The sequence below is a fragment of the Ptychodera flava genome, chromosome 4, assembly GCF_041260155.1.
Source record: "Ptychodera flava strain L36383 chromosome 4, AS_Pfla_20210202, whole genome shotgun sequence".
NCBI lineage: Eukaryota > Metazoa > Hemichordata > Enteropneusta > Ptychoderidae > Ptychodera > Ptychodera flava.
In genome coordinates, this window is record NC_091931.1 from 17891342 (window position 1) to 17912375 (window position 21034).

General features: G+C 39.3%; 1 protein-coding gene across 1 annotated transcript; it reads right to left on the reverse strand.

Annotated features, from left to right (window-relative positions):
- Positions 1-8551: 8551 nt before the first annotated feature.
- Positions 8552-10201, reverse strand: LOC139131089 (histone H1-like). The gene has a single exon (XM_070697040.1). The coding sequence runs from the start codon at positions 10152-10154 to the stop codon at positions 9558-9560; it is 597 nt and encodes a 198-aa protein (XP_070553141.1). The 5' UTR covers positions 10155-10201; the 3' UTR covers positions 8552-9557.
- Positions 10202-21034: the final 10833 nt, after the last annotated feature.

A 21034-nucleotide genomic window follows, 5' to 3' on the forward strand; every position in this document is an offset into this window, starting at 1 on the left:
AGAAAAATTCCCATGCCAGCTAAAACTCCGGATTTACCTGGGACAACGCTGATACTGACCTACTTACCGATGGACCATTGTCAAACGACCAGCCTTACGAAATATCGACGGATAACGAAACTGTTGTGGTACGTCGAAGCTGGTGGGTGCCTATCTGGATCTATAAGGCGCATTTCAGCGTCTGGTTGGGACTTCAGCTTTGATCACGATATCTCCATCCAGGATTAAGTGGCTGTCTCGAAAGTTATAACCTCTGTCCAAAGCTAACGACGTTTGGCATCGACTTCCTGTTGGGTCCATTGATCTAAATGTGTGCGGAAAACACGACAACACCAGTTGGTTATGAGGCGGTATGGGGGCAGCGGCCTTGTTAAATTGCCTCACTGTTAGTAATGGCATGAAAAAAAAATTATACAGACTTCTTTATAAAAGAGGTATATTGTCAGGACTGATAAGAACTAATGCAGACGTATTAGACATCAGTATTTATGTTTTAATGCAAATGTTTAGTGCAAGTCGGTCAATTTGAAGTCAGTGAACATGGCCCCAATGTCATGACCTAACTAGCTTTGATCGATAATATCGTTACGTTAATCAAATTTCCAATGAAGATTAATTTGTTCCTGAATACACATTCAAAAAAATCACGACCAATTATCTCGATAATGAATCATATGTGTGATGTCACGGACGTGTTTGTTTGGATTTCCAGTGCAAATGCCTGATAAAATGACCGTCGTTTTAGGTTTTCCTTGCAGAGCATGGCAGGAACGATATTGAGAATATGTTGAGCTAGTACGTGCTTCGAAATTGAAATCCTTTAATACCTTTGCTCGAAATTTCCGTAAAAAAACGTTAAACCATATCCCTTCGAAATAATACAAATAATAGCCAGACGTCAAAATTTAGTACTTAGGAACAAGTTACTAATTATTCAAGGACACTTGAAATTCAAAATGGTCACCATCCCTGTGTTAACTCAATCAGAAAAAAATTCAATTTACACAAAATTAAGCCGATGTAAACTTTAATTGTTCCATGGCATGAGCTTCAAAATGAGCCCCCCCCCCCAAAAAAAGGTAGACCAAAGAGATATTGTAAAAGTTTGAGAGCCTGAATATCTGCCCCCGAGACACATCATGTATCAGAAGGCCATCAAAACGCATGCGTATTATCCCATGTCCCCGATATCAAACAAAGCAACACTTCGGGTAGAATGTGATTCGGAAACAGATATTTGGCCTCTCGGATTTTCTTTTCTATCTTTTTTTTGTCTTTATTATCTGAAATTTGCTCGATGAGTCTGGTTTTTATTCTTGACTGTGAGAACGAATGGTTTAAAATATTACCTCGAGGAAACGTTTCCAAGTGCGCTAATGGCAGCAGTAAACGTAGGATTTAGATATCCCAGATGAAATATTACATCAATTGTTCTCATGATACCGTAACAACTTTCATGTGCGCCCCAATGATAAAAAATGAAGAGATACAGTAAACAACGGACAAGATATAGGTTTTAAAAATGCTTGAAGGAGTCCGATTTAAAAATGCTTATACCTTATATTGTACAATATGACATTAATACAGAGCAAGGCGCTTTAAATAAAATTCTTTGTTTGCCGTCCGCGTGCAGGTAGGTTTTCAGAGAAAATTAAGAAAACAAACACAATGTTAACATTATTACAAATAAAAATATTATTTTTTAAAAGGAAACCAAATAAAAATTTAGCTTATGTCAATACACTTGTGTTTTTTGTCTGTGTTTGGTTTTTTTTCCCAGACTAGCTGGTAGGTTTTTCAAAAATCCAAGGATGGCAAACAAAGAATTTTCTTTAAATGGCCCAAACAAAGAAACAAGAATGAAAATAAAAAGGGATTCTGAACATATACAAATGCGTGGTAACTTCCTAAAGCAGAAAAGCATTTTTTTTCGAAACCTCTTACCCTGGCATTTGACTTGACGCATCGATAGCACAACAAGGAGGATAATTGTGGCAAAAAATACTGATATGAACTTGTGCATTTGACTGTTGATGGATTGGGTCTGACGAATGTTCTGTTGTCGACAAATCGATTGCAGTGAGAGTAGATGTGAAACAATTGTCCACTCATTGCAAATTGAAAGGAGTTCTATTGAATGTAATTCTGCACTCTATTCTAAAACTCCTTTGCCATGATTATTCCGGCTGATTCCATGTGAGCTCGAGCGATTGCTGTTAACAGCCCATTCAGCTCCAACTATCATTTGTTATAGACGTTTACCTGGGGATGAGTTACATGTTGCCTTACTTCCACTATGATCGCGTCTTTTAATTTGCATCTCATTAAAAATCGTATCATATCTTATCTTCACACAAGGACACAAGGACCACAACCTGTTCTTATAGGGCCTTATCATTCTGCAAATTAATATTGCAAAAGATTCTTGAGATCTTTGAAAATGACATTACATGCTCTTATGTGTTTCGGAGATTGATGCAGTAACCATGTCCAATTTTAAGTTTAAATATTTCATATCTTGCAGGGCGGGGATTCCTGCGTGTATGGTAACCATTACGCACGATTATCCGAAACCAAAATGATGACGAACTCACGTTTTATGTATTGTCACGATGTTCGAATTGTCCGTGCTTTTAATACTACACAGCTAGTGTAGGTATCGAAAGTGCGGATATGCGTGTGCAGATCGGTAAGGTAGAATGCGCCCCGGGGACAGACATTTGGACTCTCAAACTTTTTCAATTCTTTTCTGATCAACCACTTGTGGGTATTCATTTTAAAGCTCTTGGTGTGAGAAAACTTTTCAACGTCTTAGTTTTTCGAAAATGCAAAACACAGGGATGGCAGACATTTTGAATTTCAAATATCGGTAAACCTCTGGTAATTTGTTTCTCTTGTACCAAAATTTGCACGGTGACCCCCGATTTTTATTCTTGATTTTGAAAGAGAATGGTTGAAATATTTCTCGAGGTAAGTTTGAGCAAAAGTTTAAGTCTTTCACTTTCGAGGCGCATACTACCTTAAGTGCGTCAAGTTGGATCACCTTTGATTGATTGTACGCTATACTTCATGTGTCCGCGCCAGGCGTTCGGTACACTTCTCGGTGCTCAAACCTTCTACACTTAAAAGAATAATGTCGATGATATATTTAAACAATACAGAGTTAGCTTGAGACGGAAAGTACCCGTCACTAGAGCTGTGCTAGCAGTTGCCCACCTGTACACAGCTAATGCTATAACAATTGTCATTTTTTTAAAACGCCGTTTCTTTTGTGCGTCTACGTTTACCACAGAAGAGGCTAGCCGCGAAATGTTTCCTATACGAGCTGATTGACATCTCACTGTGTTTATGATATTGAATACCTATTCACACTGCGTACATACCATTACACGATGACTCTCGCGAGCGAGGGCTGTACTTTCGCCCCTGTATTTTGATTACGCTACCAGCTGCAGCTGTTGCCAATGATGCCAGTAGTCTAAGATCATGATGCGTGGGATAGAATAAAACATGATTGTTTCAAGTGATTTATTCACTATATGCAGTGAAACGATAGGATCTAAAGCCCTGGCAAAAATTAGGCGGGTATCGGTAGCTGGTCTGGCATTGTATGTATTCTCGTCTAAAGTACAGGAGCTTGTGCTCTCGTCCACGTCCAAAACATAATTTTACCTTCGCCAGATACAACATTTACGTAATAGTCACACTTGTCTGTTTATACTGAACACAGTAGACATTAAACAAATCAAAATGCCATAGGAGCGTGATGTGTCACGTGTCGGTGCAAAAATCACAACAGAAACCTAAAAGAGCAAGCCCTCTGGCGACAGCCCTTGATAGCCAATCAGTGTAATCACGCAGAAATTAAAATGTAATCAAAGCAATTAGAATTGATAGTCGATTTGTGGGTACAAAGAAGTTGAAGAAAACACGTCGAAATAAGAATTTATTAATTTTATTTCTGATTTTCATAGATTTACAAAAAAACTCGATTGAAAATATAAAGCTAAAAGTGGCAACAGCTTGAAATTGTCTTACCTTAATAATTTTGTAAGCCAATGTTAATTTAGACGCAAATAATAAGTGAAAAGCCATTACGTCACCAGGGTAATCACCCATGGGTGTTGCTAAGCCACGTCAATAGATTAATTTAACTATTTGAGCAAAAATATCACAGTCTTAAAGCCCGGATCGAGATCTGAAGAGTCAGTGCATTGGACTGCAATCATGGACGGGCGGTGTTCTCAAGATGTGGTGCGAGGGAATTCCACCTTAACAACGGCGACGGAGACGCCGGCCAGCCTAACAACAATCGCAGGTTTAGCGGCTGTGTCGGCTTCCGCTGTCGGGGTCGTCGTTGTGAATGGGTTCCTGACGATCGCCGCCGGCTCAAGACACACTCTGAACCCGACAAGGGAGCGGGTGCTGATCAGTTTCCTTTTGGCGAACTGTTTCTGTGCTGCCAATGTCGCCGTTCAGTCCGCGTTCTTCCTGTCGGTTGTCGTCACCACCTCCTATTGGGTGTGCGTCACAGCTTCAGGGCTTCACGTCTTCTCCTACTGTATGATCGGTTTCAACAGCGTCTTGACTACCTCCTGTAATTACATCTTCCTCAGGCGTCCGTTCCTCTTCGAGAAGGAGACCACGGTGAAAATGTATTCTCTGGCCATCTTATCTAGCTGGTTTCTGAGTCTGACCTTCGCCCTGCTGCCTGTCTTCAACGTCAATGAATACACCGACGCGCAAACTTTTACTTGCTCACCTGTAATTTTCCTGTCGAGGGGTGCTTTCTTCATCATGAGATACTTGTTTGCTTTGCCAACCGTAATAGCCTCCGGGTGTCTCGGGATTGCTATACTGGTCAACGCAATAAGGACGAACCGCAAAGTGGAACGGACGGCCAAGGTGCTGGCAAAGAACGATCGACAGCCGAACAGGAAGGCCCCGTCCGCTCTTCCGACCATCTCAAAAAGTCAGAAGCAGTCTGCCGTGGTCGCCGTCAAGGCCATAATATTCTTCATCACGTGGTTTCCATATTTTGCAGGTATGCACTATGCCTACCTGTTTCCACAGTGTTTGAAACGTGAACCGCTCCAGTTCTTCATCCTATTGCCCTCCGTCGTTGCCATAGTTACTCCGATGGCGATTATCTTCAGGTTGAAAGTCTACCGGCAACCGTTGAAGAAAACTATGGAGAGAATATTCTGTTGACCTGGTCGATAGAATCCGACAAAAACTTCAGTGTTCAGTTTCAGGGATCATTTTTGGGCTGGCAATTGAGACATCAAGCCACTCAGTGAGGCATAGCATTGGTGTAATACTGCGTTGACAAATCCTTGACCTTGTACTTCACGGGAGCCGAAGCACCGAGCTGTTTTCACGCTTCGCACCGAGCTTTTTAATTACACAACCATGAACATTAATTACATTAATTATATTTTGAGGACCGAAAGGTTTATTATAGTCGTATGAGGCTCCGTCACTGTCTCGGCCGCACAAAATTGAAGAGTTTAAAGTCACTCATCTTTTACTGTCGAGGATACTGTTGACATTATAATTTCTGAGACGAGAATCCATGCAGTATGGCCACCTTACGGTACATGCAAGATGTTCCTTTTTTGAAAAACTGTTGATATACGCCGAGTCGCTTATAGTCCAGAAGGAGAAAGTGTAACTTCAAAGTTTTTATCTCGTTTGATCAAAAATATTCTCAGGATAAGAATTATTCGTGTTTCGCACAAATATTACCGTAGACTGTACATTGTTTGGAAGTGTCACCAACAAAAGAAAGCGGTGAAAGATATCTGATGAAGCGCTCACTTGGAAGTAAAGGGAACCCCTATGGAAGGTCGAAAATCACTATGTTACAAAAAATACAGAGAAGAGAGGTATATCAGTGGCTTAACATTCTCCGATTCACGATATTATGAGTAAACTCGTAATATCGTGAATCGGGGAATGTTAAAGACACTTATACTACAGAACAAGGCGTCTTGCGGAAATGGTGAAGGTTGAAGACCAACAGTGATCGACAGAATGGCGTCAACCGAGTTTTATGTTGCACACGACACTTCATGTAGAATGCGCCTAGGAGACAGACACCTGTTCTCTCAAAACTTAAAGGGGCAGGTTTTTTATCAGCTTTATCTCTGAGCAAATTGACTAACTGTGCACATCTTTCAAAGGAGAACAAAGGACTAAAACCATATAGACAGTCAATGTAAACAGCCACTCATGTGAAGACCTGGGTCTACAACTTTTGGATCTAAGCTTGGAGCTTTTTGAGTAGTACGTAATGTTTTCGCCGTCTTAGTTTTGCTATTTTCCCCAAATCGAGTTAAAACATAGGGATAGCGGCCATTTTGAATTTTCAAATATCGGCAAATGTTCGGTAATATATTTCTCCAGTGCCATAATTCCCACGGTGCCGCTGGCTATTGATATTATCCTTGATTTGGTAGGAATATGGCCTGGTTGAAAATGTGCTTGAAGAAAATTCGGGCAAAAACAGAACTGTGTATGTGCGACTGTCTTGTTTACAAACAATGTATTTCATGCACTATTTAGAGATGCATCATGTCACCATAGCTGCAACATAAAGATTTTACGATAGTCATTGTTAAAAAAACATGTTTTAACTTTCATTAGGCATCAATAGCAAACTTACCCTCCACATACCGTGTTTACATCGGTCGTGTGTGTCCCATCGACCTTTGAGCACAGTTCCGACGATTGCCTCCCTGTAAGTCTTTCGAGAAGCGGATTTCTGTAAGCCTTCAAACATGATTGTACGTAAACTGTTACTACCGCACTACACTCACGTATTTCCATATAGACCCTAAGACATCATTTGATTTACGTAATACGTAAATCAAATGATATGTCTTACATGATAACTTGGCGCCTTTCATCAAGTTTTCTGTTCTCTACAGATTGACAAAACTTGAAAATATTCTGACTCAGGCTTGACAAAAATATTCATGGAACTCGAATTTTTCGAGCAACAAAGGCAGCAAGCGATGTTTCTAGAATAAGACCCAATAATTTTATGACAATGAATGCAGAGTATGTATCATGGAATTAGAAAAATAAACGACATTGTTATCGATGACTGCAATATAAAAACCACACATGCTAATAATGGGTTTAATTCTGCCATAGTTTGAATTCGTCTCCAAGGTAGGAATATAGGCATGTACGGAGTGAAATAAGATGGAAGTTGAGCAATTATATGAAAATGACGGTCAAACCAAAGGGTCCTCAGTCTCCGATGATATTGATGATGATGATTAAATATTTAAAAACGGAGAAAAGTAAAAATATATTTGGACTCAGTCAATTTGTTGTTGTTATATTGTTGTTGTTGTTGTTGTTGATAGTATTTGGCTGATAGTATTAGGCTGTATTGAATTTTGCAGTGCATACTTTGTTCTTTTCTGCAAATACTATCGACAACAACAACAACAACAATAATAATAACAACAACAACAACGCATTTACTGAGTCCAAATATATTTTTATGTTTCTCCATTTTTAAATATTTAATCATCATCATCATAATTAATATCATCGGAGACTGAGGACCCTATGGTCAAACCTGTATAGCCACACTCTGCTATGACACTAGTAGTTTCAATTTCAGTTGCATTTTGTAATAGAAATAGCGTGCTTCAAAATATTGTATTCATGATTGCTGGGAAAGACGTAGAAGAAATTTCTCTGAAACTTAATATGAGCAACAGAAGGCATTTGCGGATGGAGATATCACAGAGTTCAAGCTCGACGAAAGTAAAAAAATGGCGACTTCGATGCATAAACTATTTGTTTACATTTGTTTGGTTTTACGCACTCATATTTCACCATTCAGAAGCGCCCTCACATTATACTAATAGTATTTTCACATCCCTCTTGGTTTTGGTTTGTACAGTTCAAAGGTCAAACTACACATTTTAAAAACTTCGAAAAACAAATAATTTGGCAACATGGATGCCATGAACGATAAGTGAAACATCATTTTCTATCAGCACTGATTTACAAGAACGAAGTTGTAGCCACAGTTGGCTATTGTGGCCACTGTGAACTCTCAGGTTGTGGAATTTGGTCCTCATCTTCAGTATCTGTTACCTGTGATGCAATGTAATGGTCTCTGGAGACTCTGCAAGAGTCTTCAGTTCACTGGTGTATGAATACATGAGAAGCAGAAAGTGACCGTACACCGTTGTTCAACTGGGTATTGACGAAATCACAGCATGGAGGTGTTTTCGATCGCGCCTCCAACATGTATCTTATTAAAGGCATCAATATGCAAGGTATTAGTGGCTTAATTTATCACCCATTGCACTATTAATCTGTGGACAAGTAAGTCACGGTTCACTGAATAATTGGCGATGTTGAGTCACCTTTAGGTTTCGTTTCCTCTGTAACGGTCACTCAGTTTCATATGAATTTAGTTTTCAAAAAAAACGCTGGGGCCCGGGTTGTCGTCATAGCTACGAGTCCAGAGCTCAGTGTTCCCCCACCGCCAGGATGTTGTTGGTGTCAGTACCTGAACTTTTATTGTTTCATGCCGTCATGTGCCGAGTGATTCATTATGGTGGGTCAACATTTTTACCCGCCAAAATCAATGGCTTCTGGGGAAGCGCCAATTTATTGCGATAGCTGTTGTCTGTGTATTTATTGTGGTGTGCAACTGGTGCTCTTAATTAATTTAGATAAATATTGTGAAGAGTTGCTCGAAGTCTGTGGGTATATACATGCAAATGTAAAAAAGGTACATTGAAGGAATGACCTTTAGCAGCTGTAGCGTTAATGGTAAAGGCTGTTGGGTAGATGATCGTGTAGGATGGCCGGGTCAGCCAGTAACTGCAGTGCTGCCGCGAAAGCCCGCAATCCACGTTTAAATAAATTAAAATGAAATTATGGATCGCCTGTTCCCTAATCATATTTGGATTTTTTGCAAGTGCTGATTTTTTAACCCCTATCGTCTTCTTTCACCCTAATGCACTATAATTTTCTGTTGGCACAGCGGCCCGGGAGAAAGAGTCAGTTATGGCATGGAGCTAAAAAGAACGTAACCTTTCGAAAGGTCTTGACCTCTCACCTATCTATCACTTAGCTCAGCGCGAACTTAATTCAAAAGTTGCTATGGCAACATTTCAAGATTTCAGAGGTGGAATGGCGGTAGCGAGCCTAGGTAAACAAGGACATTTGGCGGGACGGGCAGTAAGCAGATTTTTCAATCCGGTCTTGTGACATGGTACGGCCACAGTCTATTCCCTGTTCCGCTCGGAGTCTATGCTCCCATAGACGTGTGTACATATGCCTGGGTTTTTCTCAGGCATATGTACACGTCTATGGGGGCATAGACGCCGAGCGGAATAGACTGATCACGACTGTGGTACGGCATCGTGGATGAGAACATCATGAAACAACTGAGAAATGAAAAAAAACGCACGACAACAATGAAACACAGGTATACGGCTCTCTCTTTTTGGATAATGTGGTGGCCCTGAAAAGGGCCGTTTTTGGTTGGGGTTTGATCTAGTAGATAAAACTGCTTATTTCTTCTTAGCAGCCTTTTTTGGTTTAGCTGCTGCCTTCTTTGGTTTGGCAGCCTTCTTCGCTGGCGATTTCTTGGGCTTTGGCGCCTTGGTTTTCTTCACCTTCTTAGCCTTCTTCTCCGCCTTCGCTTTAGGTTTCTTCGCCTTGGCGGCAGCTTTTGGTTTCTTGGCTTTTTGCTTCTTGGGTTTGGCGGCTGGTTTCTTTGCCTTTGGCTTCTTGGGCTTCGCTGTCTTTGGTTTGGCTGCCTTCTTGGCCTTCTTTGGTTTCTCGGCCTTGGCTTTAGGGTTGAGTTTGAAGCTACCGGAAGCGCCTTTGCCCTTGGTCTGGACGAGATCACCCTTGGTGACACCAGCTTTCAAAGCACGACGGATGAAAGGTGTGATCTTCTCGATGTCCACCTTGTAGTTACCAGCGACGTACTTCTTGATGGCCTGCAGCGACGAGCCGTTACGCTCTTTCAGGTTGCCAATAGCGGCGACGATCATCTCCATGGTCTTCGGGTGTCCGGCCGGAGCTCGTGGCTTTTTCGCCTTCTTCGGCGATTTAGGAGCTGGAGCGGCTGGAGGATCGACAGCTGGGGCGTCGTCAGACATGGCGAGTGAGTACGATTACAGCAACGTTGAATTGGCAGTGATAGACGAATATAAATTTCCCGCTGAACGGGGACTTTATTTATTCTTTCATTGCGAACGTCGGAGGAAGCACCCAAACAGTAGCGCAGTGATTTTCCCAAGGTCGTGAAGAATGCTAAACCAAATGTGCTTGCAACCGTTTTAAAAACGTTTCGTTTTGTCATAAAACGTCCGTAACTTTGACCTTTCCTTTATATTTCTGATTGATCATATTCCAATTGTCATACTTCCATGCGTTTTCTAATTGTTTTGCACATGGTTTTCACAAAATAGACGAATAAACTTGAAAACACCAAACATGAAATCCAGACATGCCAACTTGAATTCTCGATTTTTTTGCCAAAATTCTCTTCGCGCCATATAATTGCTCTTTAAATACTAGCTAAACGTCTCCTCTCTTCGTTTCGATCAGTTTGAAGTGAATGTACACTTTGTTTGAGGAAGTTTCTGACGCTCAAAAAATACCTTACAAGCACACCGCGGCCATCTTTTCTGCAGCACGTTGACAAATGGAGAATTGTGATTTTAAGTTGTAACGCTCTTTGCATGGCGAAAAAATAAAGTTTAGCTCAAAGTTGATGTAATTCATGAAAAAAATATTTAGATATTTGGAATTGTGTGGTGAACTGACAATTTTTCCCGTGCAAGATGATTCAAATTATTTTCACTACTGCCAACATGTATTGCTTCGACTACATGTACGGTAAAATGTTTTTAATACTCTACACCTCAGTGCATATGCAAGCTCAAAGTTCGCATGGCATATCACAAAAACTGCAAAGATGCGACAGATTTACGCAAGCATGAGTAAAACGTACATTGTTTACGATTTTGACATTTTAACTCTGTCACTACTCCAAATGGGGTATGTACGATATCATTTGTTTAATGTGTATGCTGTACCGGATGCTGTATCACGGGTGTTCTAGAGTGTTCTGTGTTGCTTTGCCTCACTATGTAGGGTTCTGTTCTCAAAAATTCCCTCTCCTATAATTGTGAATCACAGTTTTCTTCTACGATAACGCTCATGTTTCCTTCTTCACACAGAACATACGATTTTTGTCCGTGAAAGCATACGGATTTTGATTTGAACATTTGAGTTTGGGGCACTGAGTAAATTTACGCATCGTAACCTATGGAAGGACGGTATGTTTTACATATCATGTTACCTTTGCCCTTTGCTCAGTTGATAAGGTGATCGACTACGATTTGTTGAATCCGACAAGCATGAAAAGCTGGTATAGCCAAGACACATAGTCATATTTCAATGGTTTGTGTCTTTTAAGTCACGTTTCTGTAACAAAGCACCGAATTTTCGTTCCCCTGGGGAGAACAGAGGAAAACAGAGACAAATCGGTCTCTTATTAATTGTATTTCAGTTTGGCATGCGCAGGGCCCTCTAGGGTGGTATGGTACATTGCAGATCAACATAGCAAATTGGAGTAAACAGGAAAGAGGTTACAATTAGCTAGCATGCATCGTATAAGAGAAAACCACCAAGGGAATTCTTAGCACACTTATACAAGTAACGGAGCGTGGGCCTCCAAAGTGTAAGTCTGGACTTTTGCTCAAACTCTCCTCAAGAAAACTTGCACCCGCCCTCTCAAGAATGAACACAGGGGTTATCTCGTAAATATTGGCACCAGAGATATACTTTGCCTTAAATTTACAAATTTTCAAAATTCAAATAGACCGCCAAGCCTGTGCGAACTCTGGGGGAAAATGAGTTTCCGATTTTCACAAAAATAAGACGGTCACGTGGCAATTTTATTTACTGCAAGAGCTACAAAGCCCATAAAAATGGCAGATTAGGAAATTATTGTAAAAGTTTGAGAATCCGAATGTATGTCCCCAGGTGCATTTCATCTTCAGTTTAGTTTAGATTATTACAGCGATATGCAGAGACGGGCGAACGGATTATGCTGTTTATTCACGATTTAAGGGTAGCGTAAACTGTGGTTAATCCGGGCACTGATTGGTTCTAGTTCTTTCGCATTGCATAACATGGCGTGCAAATTCAATGAGAGAAAAAAATCACAAATGCAATTTTTTTTCGCGTCGCATCACAGGTGTTGTTTTTTGAAGCGAATGGAGACGGTAGTTAAAACATGCAATAATTTTCAAATAAAATTCCAGAAATCAAGCATACTGAACAAAGGCATACTGTCTGCGTTGACACGTGGAACATCGGGTACTATTTCAACAAGGTTTTAAGAGTAAACCGATGATGTTTTCTTACAAACTTCAAAAATAATGGCAAATGCATAAAAAAGTCACGACCAATGGATAATCCAATGGCAATAATACCATGTCAACACCAAAACTGTTGTACATAAAGACCGAATTGAAGACAAACCACAAGAAATAAGTAAGCAAGTCACGATAATTGAATAGACGTGGAAGTTAACACCTTCGCTTGATGGAAAAGTTGAATTGAGTGAAACGTTTTTAGATCCTTACCAAGCATGCCAAGGACAAACGGGTGCACTCTTGTCCTGCAATACGTTTCAAACTTGAGAATTCAGCAGGTATATCATCAACCCTTTCACCACCATGGTTTGGCCTACACCCACTATGATCAATGGTGAGTGTGGATCAGTTTACAGGGAATTGAGGGATGAACAGCTTAATTTGATTTTCCATCGTATAAGAAAGAATTAAATAGTAACTTGCATTTCACAGAGTTGAGTGCCATTTCTAATGTATGCATTGCATCTCAGAAGTCCCCCGCAATTGTCTAAGATTTCATGAAGGCAGATGTGCAATATAATAAATAGATATGATGCACTGCATTGTCATTCTCTAGTCCTGATATCGCTGTTTAACGTAAATGCTACCGTTGAGATTACATTTAAGTTCCTTTTGTTTCTTTTATATATCCATAGCAAATAAAATGCGCGTAACTGTTGCTATTTTCACTGCATTTGCCATCACACTTCAGTAGAAAGTTTCGCCAATGCTTGGCATGCAGCTGCAGCTGTAGGGGAGCCTTATTGCGAGTAAAAGGGTAGTTGGCAGTGAAAGTAAGTTTGAAAAATGTTGGAGTAAGTATGTTGAATGAATATTATCTCAATGTTTGTGTAATGATGCGATCGTCAGCGCTTTTGTTATCCACGACTTCGTCTTCTTCTTCTTCTTCTCGTTCTAAGTCTTTGCAAATTTCTGTCGCTCTTTTCTTGTTTCGGAAGTTTGTTTTACTTTCTCCTATTCAATGGAGATTTTTCATGCACCACGCATCTTGCCTTCTGTCAACGAATGACAAAATTGTGCTTTTTTCAGATTTAATTGGTATCTTTCCTCATGTTGCTGTGATATAGCTACCTGTTTGCCTTTTACCCAGTTATCTCCGTCTCGCTTCAGCTTCAGTGTCACAGCCATTTTGCAGTTTTTGCTGTTTTTATAGTGCCCAACTTTGCTTAGTTTTTTCAGTTATGTAATTGATCATCATTTGATATTACGCATTTGTCTGATTTCAATTATGCTTTTCGTCTCAAAATTGAAATGATTTGATATGTACTTTACTGTACAGGAGTTTTATTTTAAAAAAATCAAAGTCCTTTGAACAATAAAGTGTTTCTGATTTTACTAAGCTGCGGGAGAGAGTGCAATATTGCATAAGGGTACCATAGGGGATTATCTGCTGCTGGGTATCACGTTGTTTAATCTGGTCCGCAGCACTGACAGTACATGATACGTATGCCAGGTATGTACACAATGTTATCACAAAGTCTATTCGTGATCAGGGTCATTCATTAAATTTTGTAACTTGGTTGCATGTCCAGCGAGTACTTTCACCTCAATATGTGCGTTCGTCAAGAGTCCGTGTCTGTACTTAATGCATCAGACTGCATCAGAGAGAGAGAGAGAGAGAGAGAGAGAGAGAGAGAGAGAGAGAGAGAGAGAGAGGAGATAGAGAGAGAGGGACTGGAGGGAGGGAGGAAGAGGGAGGGAGGGAGGAAGAGTAGCTGGATAGTTTCTGATAAAAACAGTTTAGATTTCACTCTTGTCGTTGGGGGCATATTGCATGCGTCAATTTAGGTCAGTCAATTTCCTCAGACTTGTTATGCTATCCTCGACTAATACCTTATACCGTTGTCTTTTTTTCACTCTCAGTTCACCATTGTATTAAAACTAGATGATTTGATATTTTAACACTTCTCAGATGTGTCCGTCGGAAACACTCTGTGCAATGTCTGCGATTGTTATTTGCGAAGAGAACCTGGAGACAACAATCTATTGATGCTGAACACTATTCTACAGTAAACGCTTGATTCAATTGAGGATAACGCGCACGTTTTGCACAAGAACATGAAAACTCCAGTCCATCCATGCAGAAAAGTGACATTTTTTCCTGGCCTCTAATTGGCGCTGTCGTGACCGCAGAGCCCGGCGAGAAGACCACACCAGCGAGGATTTTGGAACAACGCATTATAAAAATTTCCGCACAATGAAGTACAAACAGTATGCGGAAATACAAACAGTGCTAAAGTACAATTTCGTCGGGCTTGTCGAGCAATCTCGAAAGTAGTCGATATGTATGACGGAAGATTGACATAATGTTACGAACTTGTACACAAGGAAAGGACACATGATAGCGAATGCCGTATGTATCTTTAATACGAACGAGCTTTAATCGACAGGTGCACATTCTATGAAAGTGTTCAAGTACAGATCAATATCACTGAAAAAATGTACAATCGGAAAGACTCCTCCGGCCCCACACATTACAGTAAAGTTCTGTCAAGTTCAAGTCTCGTCAAATTTCAAATGCGATCAGGGTTTACTACATGAATAGCGAAATGGAAGAAATTTATGCAGTAAGTAGCACAGAATACTGTAAATTGAAAGTTTTGCACTTTTGACAATCAAGAGACATGTCACTGGATACATACAACACAGCCATCAAATCGTTTTTCATGGATTACATTTCATTAAATTACAGAAATGACGCGCAAATTGTAAGAATTACATTACACTATCCGAGACAAATTTCAGCACATGTCGTTTGATTTAGCGGCTCAATCTCGAGGCAAATTGATTAACTTGATAAACTCTCCTAGGGACTGGCACTTTCTTTAAAAAATCACTGTCATCAAAACACGTTTTTCTAGTCCAAGGGTAGAGAAACAATGAACAGATTTTTGTCGTTGGTAGGAATACGAACCGGAACCTATCATGATTTAGGGCTTCGGTTTGTGAACGAAGTCATACGGGACTGCTGTGTGCCTGTTCTCTTCTGCGATATTGGTTGAATGTGCCAGTATAGGTGCACAAGAAATCTACATTATTGATAATATTTTGAAGACGATCCTACGTGTGTTGTCTATATTCAGTCCTAGAACCATGCACAGTAGAAAAGAGACTGTCTACTAGGTACAATCTACCATCAGAACCAGCTTTTAATTGGAGATAGATATCCATGGTTAAATTAGTATACTTTTTTATAATCGCCTGTATAGTCCCATGTTCAAAATGAGATCCTTTCCCTACAGACGGGGTGCTCTATCTGAATTAGTCTTTGTACAAAAGGAATCCGTTAAATGACGGTTGTCTTCCATTGGTAGCTTAGAAGGCGCGGCCGCTGTAGAGATCTATACGGAGTTTATCACCGACATTTAAATGTAAAGAATGTATTAAATGTAAAGAATGTATTTCCTGCAAGCACAGCTAGACCTGACCCGACCTTAGAATGTATTTCGTGCAGACCTTTCATGTTATAAATGTAAAAAATGTATTTAATGTAAAAATGCATTTTAATGTACTAAATGTAAAAAATGTAAAGAATATATAAATGTAAAAAATGCATTTCGTGCAAGACTGGCCCAAACTCCCGATGATGTCCGATAACTCCCGAGAAAGGCCCGAGAATTAGGTGTATTTCGTACGGACATTTGTTGAAAAAATGTATTAAATGTAAAGAATGTATTTCGTGCAGACCTTTCATGTAATAAATTTAAAAAATGTGAAAAATGTATTAAATGTAAAGAATGTATTTCGTGCAGACCTTTCATGTAATAAATGTGTTAAATGTAAAGAATGTATTTCGTGCATGGATAAATTTAAAAAATGTAAAACGTGCAGAATTCTTGACTCAACGAAACCGAGACGCAATTTTTCAAGTTCAGCGGATCTACCAAAACTCTTTATTTTCATTCGTCAGTCACGTTCATGACATGTCACCGAGCCTTCTAGCCAGACTATCATCGATTATAAAAAATACAAGTGCAAGGTGTTTCAAGCAATTGCTCATTTTGTCGGTAAGTAATACTACATTTTAAAAGTTGTTACATCTCGTAATCACTAATGAGACAATAAACTAAGCAATACCTATAATTTCGATGACATTCAACAGTTTTATCATATGCCTCTCAATAAGTAAACTTCTACCACGCTTGACAAATTTAGGACTTATATCATGAAGATCTTTGTCATGCAAAGTATAGCCCTCGTGCCTCGGGAACAGATACTAGATTCGCGGACTATTGAAGACAGAAGTTGAAAACTTCCCCGAGGAAACTCTACCGGTACACGGAATTTTCATAATTTTTTTTATTTTTATTTTTATTTTTTGCTAGAAAACAAGTTCACGCTAGTCTTCTATCCCCAAAATATGCTAAGACGGACCGTTGAAACGCAACGGATTGCATTGAAGATGCAACGCATCGCACAATCAGGCCTATAATTAATTCTTATCGACAATAGCATCACATTTGTCTCACATACAGCCTCTGTTGACAGATTGGTGTCTTGGCACTTCGACATTTTTCTAAGAATAGAGTAAAAACTATACAAACAGGACCAGAACACTGGGAAACGTATCAAAAGTGACAGCTGAAGATGTTATGAACATCTGGTTAAATTATTAATCACGCAACGATCCCACGACAACAGTAACGTGATCTACCCTGAATGCCCTACACTGACGTCGACGTCACTTAACGTCAGTCGCAATATGGTAACGGTTTCCTTCATCTAGAAAGACTTTCACATCCCGAGTTGTGAGGAAAAGACAAAATGTATTCTTCGGCATATCTTTCATTTTTTCATTTCTAAACATTAAGTAAAATGCGCTTCAGGGTAAGATATTTTAACTCTCAATTTACAAATCGTTTCTGGTATACTACTTCTTGGGGCTCATTTCACGAGCTGTTAGAGTAAGAAAAACTTTCACCGTCTTTGCTTTTGGAAATTTAAAAGTTGATTTTTCCCCGAAGAGTTGACACAGGGATGGCGAGCATTTTGAATTTTAAATGTAGGTATATACGGTGTTAGGTAATTTGTTCCTCTAGTACCAACTTGAAACTTTGCATGGTGACCCATGATTTGGTAAGAGTATAATCCGTGGTACATTGGAGCCAGTCAATATTCCAATTTATTCATTCAAATAAAAATAGAAATTAGGCTAATAATCGTTTTGTTTACCTTTCTACCGTGTTGATGAAATGTTTTGGCCCCTTTTTGAAAGAGGTTTCCAAAAGTAGCGAAATTATGAGATATTGGTAAAACTCCTGTGATGGTGGTACCAGCCAATCAGAATATATGGCGCAGTTGAATGGGCATGCTGTGTAATACCGGTGAAGAAAATGAACAATTCAAATGAACACGCATTCTGTACTTAAACAAGAAATTTGGATATTCAATATTTCACTTAACACGTAGGGCGCTATCATCTGACCCTAATTCGCATGTATTACCATTCTCTGCTCAGTGTTTTAATCACAGCCATTCACCGCGTGTCCAATGTGATATATGTTTACATACTACATTGGACAGGCGGTGAAGGTTCTTTCTCCTCTTGAGGGATTGACAAAGTGGATTATCTTTCCATCAGCATGTCTGTCTATTCCGGCTACTTTTTGGCAGAAAAGGAAAAAAGATCGAAAATTCATTCTTTCTCCTTAAGAGGGTTCGATACAGGAATACCTTTCCATCTTTCACTCACTTATCTCACAAATCCGGATGGATCATTCAAGTTGGTTCACGCGTTTGGTATCCATTTTAAGTGATTTTCTTGAAAGACAGCGACTCTTAATCGCAGGTGTGTAGGAAATCAAGCACGGTGACTACATCTGTTTTCTATAATTTCTATTTCTTATTATTCTTATATACAGGAATTTAAAACTCCCTAATTCAGAAGTACAGCGATAATTCAAAAGTATAGCAATAATTTCAATTTTTTCCGATCGTACAGATATTTAAGCTAGCAGGATTACACCGAGATTTTGAGATTTTTCAGTCATTTTCTCCTTGTATCAACTAAAAATCTCCCTTTTATACCTTATCAAATTGAAATATTCAGTATTCAGCTTACCAAGACGATCGACATATGTGTTATGTACACTCCCAGCAGTTGCATGTCAATCCAGCTACAGATCAGAATGTCGATATATCAGGTACGAGTACACTGATACATATTCATACTAAGTCGTTGTTAACATGGTTTCAACGTGATTTTACAAAAAATCGTGTCGACACACAATGAAATGTTGAGAAAACAAATATCAGGTTTAACACATCTACTGATCATTCACATCTTGGTTACACTGTATACGACGATGTATTCATTGCAAAATGAAAACTACATGTAGTCATATAGGCGTAGAAGTAAATTGTACCATTGCAATCAAGGAGATGTACGCTCTTTTGTGAACAATAGTCAACATTATTTCGTAATAATCGTTACACATATTGTCCCTTTTTGCCATTGTTTTTTGATAACTTTGAAGTTTCCCGGCTTTCCATGCTGTTGCTCTCCGGCCTGATTTTGTCTAAAGTTGTGTTTCACTGTCATGAGCGTCATATGACCAGAACTCTTCTTCAAGTACATGTACTTCAGAGATGTCTCTGTCACCGTCACTTCCGGTATGCAGTGACAGTGACACTGCCCGAAGACAGTAGTAGGGCAGGAGATGTATTAATGAACGGTATTCATACTATTTTCAACATGTTTCGAAAGGAAAGTCTTGAAACGCTGTACAAAGATTCCAGTATTTATTTCATTATAACTGATATTTTAACCGTTGGATGAGATAAAATGTTTTATTTGTTAATGAATATACCACCAAACTGGGGAATCAGAAAATGTGAAAGTAAATGGAATAAAAAATACTTTCAGATCCCCCGTATACGCAGTGCAAACCCTTCAACTCCCCCTTTACTACCCCCCCCCTGAAAATTAAAATCCCTCTGAATTTCTCCAGTCCCTTCCTAGTATTTGTGGCATTACTCAGCCTGGTCGCGAGCAGGGTCAATTATTAGATCGTGAAATTTATCAGCGAGTGTTGCCAGATTTGTCTCCTCAAGAGTTCATTACTACTCAGTTTGTATATTTTATGGAGAGAGAGAGAGAGAGAGAGAGAGAGAGAGAGAGAGAGAGAGAGAGAGTTGACGGTTGTCGGGGGCGTAGTATCAAACGCGATTCGGTTTGGAGCAGTGTTTTTCTCAAACTGGATACTCAATTTACTTTCCTGGACTATAGTACCACTCATTTTGCAGGTTTGTTAAACTCTATTGTTTGATGGATTTTAACACTCCTCAGATGCAGATGTGCCAGTCGGGAATACGCCGACTTCGATCCTCCGAACCGTTTCTCTAAATATGAATATTATTATCATTGATACGAGCAGAACCTCAAGATATATGGCTACTTCATGCTAACCAATATTCTAAAATGTAAACACTTGATTCAAGTGGATAAGATTTGACGAGCAAAACACGAGAAATCCGATCTGTCTCAGTCAAAATTTAAAGCGACAGTTTTCTTACTTGAATTTGGGCCTGTAGGGCTTGCCGTCGAATCTTGCGAGTGAACGAATATGTATGCTTAAAGAATGACAAAAGAGTTTCTGACTTGTCCACAGCCTAATCGACGCAACAATTCACGATATAATGCTATATATGTGTGTTTAATACGAGTATGAGTCAATCTACATGGTTATACAAGTGCCATGAAAGTATATGAGTATAGATGCAATAACACTGAAAAAATAGACGATCGGAACGATCCAAACTTCAACAAATTACTCAAATTCTTTCAAATCCAGGTCAGTCTTTCAAATTTTAGGGAGCCTTCAGTAATTACAAGGGGGGTGGGCCGGGGGAATGGGGGGGAGGGTCACTTTTTAGAAAACAGTTCAAGGGGGAGGGTCACTTTTTATAAACCTATCTTGGAGGGAGGGTCACTTTTGACAGAAGCTTATTTTATGGCCAAAACTTTGATTGTCCGTGTGATATTTCCTGAATAGGAAATCACCAACAAAAAACGTACACACTTATAGAACGCCATGCATAGTGAATTGACATTTTGGTGAAATTCCAAAATCAAGTTTCTTACACAACCATAGACTTGTAACCACTCTAGTCTAATCAAGAACAATAATCTAAATAATCAAGCATACATAAATGCACAGATTTATCTAATTTTGTACCGAAAAAAAATTATATATAGTTTCATCATAGACCCCCGTGCATAGTGAATCGACATTTTGGTGAAATTCCAAAATCAAATTTCTTGCACAACCATGGACTTTTAACCACTCTAGTCTAATCAAGAACAATAATGTGAATAATCAAGCATACATAAATGCACAGATTTATCTAATTTTGTACTGAAAAAAAATTATTGATAGTTTCATCATAGACCCTATGCATAGTGAATCGACATTTCAGTGAAATTCCAAAATCTAATTTATTACACAACCATAGACTTGTAACCACTCTAGTCTAATCGAGAACATTAATATCAATAATCAAGAGTACACAAATGAAAAGATATACCTATTTTTGTATTGGAAAAAACTATTCATAATTTCATCATAGACACCATGGATAGTGAACCAACT

What these genes read in the sequence shown, in the direction of transcription:
- LOC139131089 (XM_070697040.1), bottom strand. Translation starts at nt 10,154, where the DNA reads ATGTCTGACGACGCCCCAGCTGTCGATCCTCCAGCCGCTCCAGCTCCT.